We start from the raw sequence: 12,058 nt of genomic DNA, 5'->3' as shown, positions 1-12,058 counted from the left end.
CTAGCAGCCAGTGAAGAGATGGCATTGCTGGTTCCCATAGAACCTCAGCTCTAGCTGTCTGCTTCAGTTTTTTTCTCCTGAGCTCAGCTTTACCATTACAGTGCTCAAACAAAGCAGAACTTTTATCAGAGACAGTTCTGCCTGTGTGGGTCTGTATTCTTGATGAAATGTATGCAGAATAAGGGTCTGTGTGTGTGTGTGTATGCTGTTTGCAGATTTAAATGTATCTAATCATGTATCAGAGGTAAAATGGCCACCGGGTGAAAGCTGCTATTTGCTTTAGGAAAATGTGATGGTGCTGGCAAGCGGAGGGGATATATGCAGTACAAATGATGCCATTTGGGTGGGGGAGACATGCCCAACGGATATACTTTGTAGGCAAATGTAGGCTTTACATGTCCTTTAAATTACCATAAGTAATTGTAGTTGAAATTATTACTATTAGGAACTTCCTGTTCTAGAACAAGGGACCTGCTATGTATTGGATGCTACTCCTCCTGCTTGAGCCACAGAAAGCAGGATCATAGGGGCCTGGTGGATAATATCAATTACTTTTCCCCCTTTAAGCAGTGCTTCCTGGTACCTATGCCCATCATTCAGCTGCAGGCAATAGCCCATTAAGGGGTTATTTGAGCCTGCCTCTTTCTACAATCTGAGCTGGATCATTAGCCCATCTGCTTTGTCCAACCCTTGAATTTCTGCCCTGCCCTCCTTCCTCTGGTTCTGACTCCTGTGGTTTCTACCCTTTGGCCTGTTATCAGATTTCTACTTGTCGCCCACCCCATTCTAGTGTCTATTTCATGGACTTCTTTGATTGCAGTCTGCCCTGACCAATTGCCTGAACTTGGACTTGTTTTTTCCCTGCTTCACACATTCTGCTAAGGTCTGTGCTTTTCCATTTTCCTAGTTACACAGCCCATCAGCTCCCAGTTTATCAAACCATTCTAGCAATTATAAAATGAGCGTACCCTTCTGCTTCCAGTTTGAATGTAATCACATGTCTATGAATCTATTAAAAAACTATTGGAAGCACAATCCCATTGTGTAAATGTAACATTACTTAAACAGCAGTTAAAAATACACTGACATATACATGAGGCAATAAAAACGTCAACAATAACAAATGCTGTAGCAATGTCAAGAATAACAGTTCTACAAACTTCTGGACACATATTTATGCCGTCTGCTTACTATGTCTAACAACACAATCATCTGTTGCTCACACTGCAGTGGGGTTGCCTTGTCTTCCATTAATGGCCCAAGGTCTCCTTCCAGTGCTTATTCAGAGATCCTCCAGCACAAAATGCCTTCATAAAAAAAAAAAGCAAAAGGGATTGACATGCCCCATGCTCTACACCTAGTACTGCCTTAAAAACAATAATGAGGGGCTTTAACCGTCATTTAGGTAAATACTGGTGGAAACATACTAATATCAGAGCCCCCTGAGTCCTGGTACCTGGACAGAAATGCAAAAACTATTGAATATTGAAATTGAGATGCAAATACTATATGGAACTGCGGAGTATCAGATAAGTGATTTTATAACATTGTAGGCTTAGGATTTATAGTGAAGAAAAGTTATGCCGCTAGATGATACTTTGAACATGCTGTTAACACAGGACCTACAGATAGAAAACAGCTGTATTTAACCAAGTGCAGCAAATACACATGAACCACTGTTTCACTGCTACATGTCTGGTGGCACATGTTACCAGGGGCAGAAAAGAACCGAAATTCTGATGTATAAATCTAATGAAACAAATGTACTTCTAAGCAATGTACAAATGTACTTCTAGCAACTCATTAATTATTTATTATTTAGTTTTATAGTTTTTATAAATGTATTTGTAGTTAAAAGCAGTATATGTTTATCACTTTATGTTTGACTTTTAAAACCATATAGCAGTCAGTTCTCTCCTAGTTATGTTTAGCAGATGGCAATTTTTGGGGGAGATCCCCTACTGGCCTTTGGATGGGGGGGGGGGGGGGAAATATCATGGGGCAGGAAAATACGTGGAGCAGAGGCAAAAGAGCTTCAAAAGTGCTTGAATGTAAACCATTTATGAGAGGTAATCAAACAGTGAAGTAGGTCAAGCAAGAGAGGAATTCATATGATTTTATAAATTAACCAGCAAATTTACCCTAGCCACTGATCATATGCTGGTTGGGTGGCAAACCTATTTGTAAACCTTAGTATTTAGACATCAATATATTCTCAATTGTACTTTATAAAACCAGCGTCTGGATTTCAGTTCTTAAAAAAAAGAGCAAATTGGTCCTCATTTAACCAAGTTTTACTTTATTCGATATGTTTAACAAAGGATTGTTATTTTGTCATTTTTAAGTACTGCACATCAATATTTATATTATTCTAAAGTTACACTTAGTTATTATCTCTAAACAGAAACAAATCCTAATATACATTTGAGCCATGACCTTTTTAAATTAATTGTCTGTTTTTTAACACCAGACTTGTCCGAACTATATGGCGTGAGTTTGGAAGCAAATGCAAGCGTTTAAAAGACACCTGTCCCCGCACTCTGCTTGGGGGAAACAATAGGTTATTTTTTGGTAAAAAAATGTCGTCCCCTTCTTTATGCTGCTTGCACTAGAAAGGACCTTTTGGTACAGGCATCCATGTTGTGGCACTGAGAATAGTGGCAATATTTTAGCTTTTTTGCACATACATGTGATGTCACATGCATGCGCATAAGGAGCACACTGGAAGCAGCGCTTATATCCAGATCCATGTCACTAAATAATGTTTTTCCCCAACTGGAGTGAGAGCTATATTGTCTCACACCTCCAAGGGGGTCATTTTTGGATGACAAGTGCCATTTAAAGCACAAATATACCTTATGAATTATAAATACAAATAAATGTTGTCATACTTAAAAAACAAACATTTAAGATAGCAGAAAATATTTTGCTTGCAACAGAGAAAGAGGAGGAAAAAGAGTAGTGTTGCCACCTTTTGGAGTAGGGAAGTCTCAACAGGGGGCAGGTGATAAAAGAGCAGACTATCAAGTGGCAACAAATGATTGGCTAATCCCTGCATCATTCACTTCAGAGTTCTGGCCGCAATTCCTTAACTTGGAAAACGTTGCAGGCAGTTTTGACCCAGACAGCTCTTACAGAAACTGGGCTGTCCAGCTCCCAATCGGACAGGTGGCAACACTAACAGAGAGAGAGAAGGAGAGGGGAAGAGAAAGAAAGCAAGAGAAGAGAAAGAGAGAGAAAGGCCTTTATCCACTGCTGACACAGAAGAAAAAAACAAGTAGTTACTATGACGTGCACCTCGCATCTGTGTGTCATGTCTTAACTATTTCAGTAAAATGTTGGGTAAGTAGGTGTGTGTGTTTTTTTTAACTAACAGTCTGATGGAATGCGGAATGAATACAAGACACCTAAAAAGGAAATCTTTACATATGTACATACAATTATTACAACACAACCTTTTACACAACACATCTGTGAATAACAGAATTACAGTTCCTTCAAATTGCATGTTGAATTTTAAGTGGTTATAAGAGAATTCAAATTAAATTGTAGTGATGCAGAATTTTTAAAACACTATTGGAGGAGGTTTTCAATCCCTATTAACCAAATGACAAAATATTATTGTACCCTAACCGATATATATGCCTGCCATGATGCTGTAGTCCCATATGTGTCTGGAGATGTGATACTAAAGTACCAGTTTGCCAGCGCCATATATTCTACTTCTCTCGATTTCTCTTTGATCCATGCTGCACTGCATGTTACCTGCAAACTACACCACACAGAGCCGACACTGAAAGGGTTAAAAGGCTAAAGAATTATTTCATTTGGAGTTAAAAAAGGTTTTTAAAAGGTTAAATTACACTGTTAGGATTATGGGATCCTAATAAAATTGTTTTTAACCATATTGTCCTGTGGGGCTGGTCTGCTCATTTAAAGCTTTAACCATTTAATACAGCTGTTACAAAAGTCTGCCAAATCAAGCATTCTGTAATAGCTTCTTAAGAGCTTTGTGTCCTGTAATACACTACAGAGCTTTATACAAACTCTACTAAAAGCACATTCCGTTATAAACTGTGGTGGCGGACTGTCCAAGCTGAAGATTGTAAAACAGTCCCTGGACCAGCAGGTGGAGCTCCAACAAGGTGCAAGACGTTTCTGGATTCTGTTGTCACAGCATGTCTCTTGAGTTGCGAATTGCACAGCAAAGAACCATACTGAACATCATGCCGAAAATCTGCAAAAAAAAAAAAAAAACAGGCAAAGAGATAAAAATCAGTAATGAAATAGTTCATCATTAATTAATAACACTCATAGGGCCTGATTCACTAAAGGGCGATAAAATGTGCGTTATTCTTATTGTGCGCTAAAATTTTTACCGCCGCTTAATTTTGGCGATTTTTCGCACAATTCACTATAAGCATACTCGCGCTTTTTTACGCGCGATATTGCAAGCGTTATTTAACTCGCGAAAGACTATTTCAATGCGGTATTTGCCTGTACATGCGCTAAATTACGCGAATAATCCCCGAATATGAATGGTAGCATAGAAATAGTGTATAAAAATTGTCGAAGCATATAAATGGTGTATATAAATATTAGCCACATATAAATAGTAGATGCTTATAAATAGTAGCCACTAGTGATGAGCAAATGTGTTCTGGTTTCTTTAGTGAAAAATTAGCAAATCTTTCGAAAGATCCCCGAAACGGCAAAAATGTTGTGCGGGCAAAAAAATTGTTGCCCGTGACTATTATTTTTTGACACTTGTATCAATTTTTGGATGTGCGGTGAATTTTTGCGTGGCGAATTTTTTCATGCGTTTTGCCATTGGCGGATTGTTTTGCGAAACGCATGAAAAAATCCGCCGCGAAAAAATTCAACGCACGTCCAAAAATTTGCTGCGAATCCATGCCTGGCGAAACATTTCATCACTTGTAGCCAAATAGAAATAGTTGCGCAAATGAACGCACGCCATGTTAGCCATACACGCCAATACTTGCGGAAAATTACTGTATTAAAAATGAACATTTCGCTGCAAACTGGCGGCTGCGTCACTCTAGGGGAAACTCAGACTTGAATAAATAACACTGTAAGTCCATATTTTATTGCAAAAAATCATTTACTGTACTTTTGTATAATTTTTCGCCTGCCTGTAGTAGGTGTTAATTTTCGTATAGCCGAATGCGATATTTAGCACGCAAAAGTTATAGTGAATCATGCGATCGTATTCTTTTCAGCGCGGAAATTAACGCAAAACGGTAAAACTAGTGCGAGAAATACCCCATGCGAAAATGGCGATTTTTTGCACGCGATAATACTATGGTGAATCGCGCGCAAGTTATTTTGCGTTTTTTAACGCGAAAAAGTGTGCGATACTTTTTATCGCCCTTTAGTGAATCAGGCCCATAATGTTTAAACAAGGTAAAAGCATAAAAAGTGACAAATTTTGCTTGAGTGGTTTATTGAATGAGTGAGGAAGGCAACAAATCCTTACATATTGTATTAAAAGTATTCTTTGAAATAGATGATCTCTACTGTAATTTGGTGTCGGGTTGGTGTGGCTTTAGGGGGAAAGACAACATTTTGGTCATTCACAAACCAGATCAAAAGTTTTGCGGTTGTAAAAAGAGCACCTTATCTACTGCTATGATTTTTTCCATATATGCAGGTAATTAGTACAGGTATGGGACCTGTTATCCAGAATGCTCGGGACCTGGGGTTTTCCGGATAAGGGATCATTCCGTAATTTGGATTTCCATTACTTAATTCTGCTAACAATCATTTAAATATTGAATTAAACCCAATAGGATTGTTTTTCTCCCAATAAGGATTAATTATATCTTAGTTGGGATCAAGTACAAGGTACTGTTTTATTATTACAGAGAAAAAGGAAATCATTTTTAAAAATTAGAATCATTTGCTTATAATGGAGTCTATGGGAGATGGCCTTCCCATAATTCGGAACTTTCTGGATAAGGGGTTTCCGGATAAGGAATCCCATACCTGTACTAATAACCTAATACAGAACTGATTTATTGGGGGTTCAATTTCAATCCTAAAAAGGAAATGTAAACTAAATTTATTTAGTTTATTTATTCTTTAAGGCTTGATTGATCTCATGTACTGTAAATGTAAATAGGCTTTAAAAAAACATATGTGTCGCTTTGGCTTTCACCAGGAAACTTTGGGCGACTTCGGAAAGCCGAAGAAGCAAATTAAACGTGCAGCGACTTATCTCCTCATCTATCATCATTGGGACACACTGCATACAAACAGCACTTTGATTGCTGAGAAGTGATCACTGTCCAACTTCCCAACTTTAAAATGGAAATCAAATTAAATAACAGTTCTGCCTTTGACTGTGGAATTATCTGATTTCGGGGTCAGAAATGAATTTCTTCCCTGTGTGAAGCTTAATTGGTATTGACCTGCTTAGGGGCAGATTTATCAAAATTTGAGGAAAAAAGAATTTGTGACTTTTCATCTCGAATGCTAACTTATTTAAGAAAAAAAAGCAACAAAAATGTCCTGCCTTTTGTCACATAATGGTGAGAATCAGATTGTTTCATTCACTTTCAATCAGGCTAAAAAACTTGTTTATGTTTTAATAACTGGGAAAATAAATAAATGAAGTTGTTAGAGACAATTCTAATTGACTTCTATTGAACTATGCCAGCTTTAACTTTTTTCTGGCAACTTGTTAAGGATTTTTTCTTTAATAAATACCTACTATTTGTGGTTCTAAAAATTATTCTTGAATATATTTGTGTTCTTGTTTTTTCAGTGCGTTTTTTTTCTCAAAACTGACAATTGGCCCCTTGGTGCTTTGCTGGCTTTCTTCCGGGCCCCAGCAGAGAGTTTGAACGCAGGTTTTGACCACCTCATATCGCTATGTAACAAGGCAGAATCTGCATATCAAGTAAGGGAGCACTGTATAAAGTTACCACATTTCCAGCCAGCTGTTACCGAGCTACCAATTGCTCATATAGTAATCTTGTGCTGTATGGGATTTCCTTATGGTTACTGAGCTAAAACAGCTGCAGCAGTGACAGATTGATGACTGAAACACTGATGCCCCAAGGATGTTTATAAATTTAAAGCCTGCAGCACCAAAGTAGATCTTATAAACTTCCAGTTAGAACTATCATAAGACAATCTTTGCTTGAAAAGAGTTTAAAGTGCAGACTATGTTGTATGTATCATGGGCTCGATTACATTGGACTGCTTCCCCTAGTAACTTTCAATGGCTAAGTCTGTTCCCAGTACATCCAGGGACTGCTTCTGGTTCTTTCACATGTGTTTTGACCCAACTTGCAGCCTGAGATTTTCACAAAGCCCTTATATGCAGAATAAAGCAGTATGAGGGAGCTTGGGTCACTAGGGGGAACTATTGCTCCATAGATATGAATGCAGTGGAGAAAATCTCCAATAGCTCTTTCTTCAAAGCAAGGTCACCTGTTTGGCAATAGGAAAGAAAGCAACTCAGCAGCAGGAAATACAGAGAATTAGTCAAAGCTCTATAACTTGGTTACTACTGAGACTGGGGATTCCTTTATGAAGCCACGTGGGGTTTAATAATCAGACCGCCAATATGATTTAACCCTTTAAACATTTTTCATATACTTTCTAGAAATTTCCCAAATAAATTACCACACTTGCATATGCTTAAAACCCAGGAATATTATGCACAATGAATTTAATATTACAGTGCTAGAGCCTGTGTGATACTTACAGTAATCCCAGCGGTGGCAATTCCAAGTATTCCAACTATATGGAAATAGTAGTTTAATGTCTTCTCGATCTCCACGTAGCAGTTCTGTAAAATGTCAAGCATGTTGTTAAGTGTAAGGGCTAAATATAACATGAGTTAATCATTCGTACATTCTCAATTGCAGCACTAGTTCTAGTGCATGTGAATAACATATCTCTTATTCACTCACTATTCTGAGATGATAGACAGGGCTCAGGAACTTAATGTACTGCACTCTGGTACAAGTGCCACAGTTGTTTATATTATTATTATTATTATTATTATTAACACTAACAACAACAATTATTATTAATAATAATAACAACAACATGTATGTGTTTTTCTGGTCTCCTGAATAATGTAAAATGTAGTCACAAAGTTTGTTACAGGTCTTGTAATCCATCCAAAACCATTGACTACTATAACTGCATAACTGGATGATGGATCCTATACCTATATTGTGAATGCAATCCATTTTAAAAAAACAAATTAAGTAATTAAAATATAATGTACTTTTACCCTGCAATGGTAAAACTGTGTGTTTGCTACAGAAACACTACTATAGTTTATATTTATACGCTGCTGTGTAGCCCCGGGGTCAGTTATTCAAGCTGAAAAGAAGGGAAAAGGCACAGGTTACATAGCAGATAACAGATAAGCTCTATAGATTATAATAGGGTTCTATCTGTTATCTGCTAAGTAACCTGTGCCTTTTCTACTTTGAATGGCTGCCCCCATGGCTACACAGCAAGTTTAGTTATATAAACTATAGTAGTCTTTCTGGGGCAAACACACCAGTTGTACCAGTGCAGGGCAACAGTACATTATATTGTTTTAATTATTATTATTATTTTTATACACTTTCATTTTTTAGTATTACTGTTCCTTTACCATCTTTGGGTTATGTCAAGAACATACCTTGTACTCTTGCTGCTTCTCACTGCACAATGGCTTCAGTATTTTTATACTGTCTGGGTCCTCAGTCCCACAACATTTTGCCTGCAGACATAAAATGATTTAAAAAAATCTGCAATGAAACATCTCTGTATCCTAATACTTATCAATAATTCATTATATATTGGACTTGAATAGCCTTTCTAATATGGAATTTCCCCACTAACCTCTCAAGCCTCAATTTAAATAAAAATAACCCAAATTAAATCAAGTTAACTGGTGTATTGATTATAATGAATTATGAATAAAGGTATGCTGATTTATAGAGGTAGAGTTATAGACCAGGTCAGCTATGTTGTTAATCTTGGTTTTACTTGCAGCTGTGCCAAAACTGATCAAAGTTATAGCTCTGGGCAACTCATTTTATGTGCAAATGTTTAGGTTTACAAAAAGAGAGGGGGATTGATCAATGCACATTCCCTGGTCCCCTGTTTCACAAGTAAATTATCTTTACAAGCCACAAGCAGGGGAGGATTAAGCCTGTAGAACCAATGCTGTGGTCCTGGCAATCTCCCTCTATAAAAGCTGAAGGTATGGGGGCGGACTAAGCCCTCTGACTCAAACCAGCCCCCAGGTCAAGAATGGCAACAGTGCACAGGAGTTCCAGCCTTTGAAAAATATGACCAGAGGTAAATAGATAGGACCGCCATATGGGGTTTACCTTGACATGGTGTGGTGGCTTTCCAATCTTATAATCATAATTTTGTAACGAAAAACCCCTGTTTTTGTAAATACACGCACTAGCATAGATAATTTACTTATGAAACGGGACCAGGGAATGTGCATTGATCAATCCACCTCTCTTTTTGTATGCTTATAGTTAATTTGGCCAGATCCGTCGCACTTCCATTGTATTTGTATACTCTATTTAGCCTTGGAGTGCTCCCACAACCCCTTTCTGTGTACAAATGTTTAGGTTTAGCACAGAACAGCATACAGACTGTGGCCTAGGTAAAATTGCAATTATATAGGCAAAGCAGAAGTTTATAGAGGTATAAATGGAAAAGAAGAAAACTGTAGACGTAAAAAAGAAAACTACAGGGCTAAAAACTCCAAAGGTATTAGGAAAAACTATAAAGGGATAACTTATTACCATTTTATGCAAACCAGAAAGGGTACTGTTCTTTGCTCCGTTTTCTTGATAGGCCTTGTAAGCTTCCTTATATGTACTCTTAAGGTTTTTAACTGTCTGCCAAGAGATGAACAAAGAATATTGCATTAGGTTTGCATTACTTTAAAGTGTTAACTTCCCCCTAAATTAACTTGGAAACATCTGACTGAGCTCTGACCATATTGTCATTTTTTTGCCATAACATTAATCACAGACCAATTGTCCATTTTTTTGGAACTGAAAATATAGTATAATAAATGCCAGACAAACACAAAAAAAATGTGACCCCCACACACCCCAAATACTAACTGCTCATAATAGTTTAATTGCTTGTACTTTTGCATGCCAGGAAAAATTCAAAGTAACAAATAAAGCTGTAGCCTAGTTACACAATAACATAAGAATGGTGATTTACTACAAGCAATCTTTTCTAAGAAATCCAGAAATTTCATGTATCCATACCCTAAAACAACAAACAAGAACAAGTAATTTTGTACCATTACAGGTCATAAATTATGATTTATGTCTGGCACCAGTAAAGCAACAAATAAAACAATGTATTGAAATAAATGGCATATTTCTTTGGCGCCTCTAGGTGTGATTTACCACACCTATATACATTCTGAAGAGGGTCAGTTGTATTGATTATTGTGATACATACAGGGAATCATAATAAGAAATCATTAAAATAAAAGCAGACATAATACAAGTATGGCATCTATTATCCAGAATGCTTGGGACCTGGGGTTTTCTGTAATTTGGAGCTCCATACCTTAAGTCTACCAAAAAATATTTTAAATGTCAGTTAAACCCAAAAGGATTGTTTTGCCTCCAGTTAGGATTAGGATTAATTATATCTTAGTTGGGATCAAGTACAAAGAACTGTTCTATTATCACAGTGAAAAAAGGAAACAAGTTTTAAAAATTTGAATTATTTGATTAAAAAGGAGTCTATGGGAGATAACCTTCCAGTAATATAGAGCTTTCTGCATAATGGGTTTCTGGATAATGGATCCAATACCCGTATACTGCACAATATTCTTTATACTGGCGGTAAAAAAGCAATAACACAATTATTCTGTATTGCTTGTATCTCTTCTACTATTGTTGACACTAACAGATTGCATTGCCAGGAGTATATCTACAGTATCAACCACAGGGGTGATGCACCATTTACGAGAGGATTTGTACTGTACAGGTATGGGATCCCTTATCCGGAAACCCGATATCCAGAAAGTTCCGAATTATGGAAAGGCCATCTCCCATAGATTCCATTATAAGCAAATAATTCTAATTTTTTAAAACGATTTCCTTTTTCTCTGTAATAATTAAACAGTACCTTGTACTTGATCCCAACTAAGATATATTTAATCCTTATTGGAGGCAAAACAATCCTATTGGGTTTATTCAATATTTAAATGATTTTTAGCAGACTTAAGTTATGGAGATCTAAATTATTTAAAGATCCTTTATCTAGAAAACCCCAGGTCCCAAGCATTCTGGATAACAGGTCCCATACCTGTATTTACAAAGGAAAAATCCATGTTAGATAATGTTACTATGTCAAAAACATTTTATTTTATAAAGATAAGGGGCCTCATTTCTAAAGGCTGCAGATGTGATAAGGGAGCAAAATGATAGTACTTATCATCAATTAATGGAAGTTGAATTATGTATAAAGATCTTGGCAAGAAAGAACTGAAGGATATTTGCAAATTTGAAGAAACACATGCTGACTCATAAAAACATGGAGAACTTAGAATTCATGGTCTCAATATCTTGAAAACCCTTCACAATGACCAGGATGTGTTTAGTTCACTATTAAACTGGCTATGGAGTGCCTGTACCCAAACCATGTTCACAAATTTGTGTTAGTTTTCTTTATGTGTCGGGATGTAGAGTACTGTGCTTTAAAGGATAAGTAAACCTTTAAAATAGGTTGAATGATGAGAGTGTTATTCTACACACTTTTGCAATTTGCATTCATTATTTATGTTTTTTAATTCCAAGATATTAAGGATTCAAAAGTATTGTTAATATGAATATATTTGTTATAACAGAAGAAAGACAGAGGGCTGATTAGATGTTTTCCTGGTTAGGAATAACATTAGAAACCTCAGGTAACTTTTCTCTTTTTCCTAACCAGAAGAACATCTGACCAGCCCTCTTTTTTTTCTCCTGACAACTTCCTGGACACAATCCTCGATTTCTGCATGTTTGGAAAGTGACCAGCAGATGGC

The 12,058-nt window shown here is 36.8% G+C and overlaps 1 protein-coding gene across 1 annotated transcript in view; it reads right to left on the bottom strand.

The window, feature by feature from the left end:
• Positions 1-2,278: 2,278 nt before the first annotated feature.
• tspan2 (tetraspanin 2) overlaps positions 2,279-12,058 on the bottom strand; it is a gene marked incomplete at its 5' end in the record, with an annotated part of 75,514 nt that continues 65,734 nt past the window's right edge. The window contains 4 exon segments of the mRNA NM_001113061.1: positions 2,279-4,237; positions 7,736-7,819; positions 8,672-8,752; positions 9,801-9,896. Of these exon segments, the coding sequence (NP_001106532.1) occupies positions 4,172-4,237; positions 7,736-7,819; positions 8,672-8,752; positions 9,801-9,896 (327 nt within the window). The 3' untranslated portion in view covers positions 2,279-4,171.

The sequence above is a fragment of the Xenopus tropicalis genome, chromosome 2 (genome assembly GCF_000004195.4).
Source record: "Xenopus tropicalis strain Nigerian chromosome 2, UCB_Xtro_10.0, whole genome shotgun sequence".
Taxonomy (NCBI): Eukaryota; Metazoa; Chordata; class Amphibia; order Anura; family Pipidae; genus Xenopus; species Xenopus tropicalis.
The sequence above is the reverse complement of the archived record's forward strand: the minus strand, read 5'-3'. Positions and strand labels throughout refer to the sequence as shown.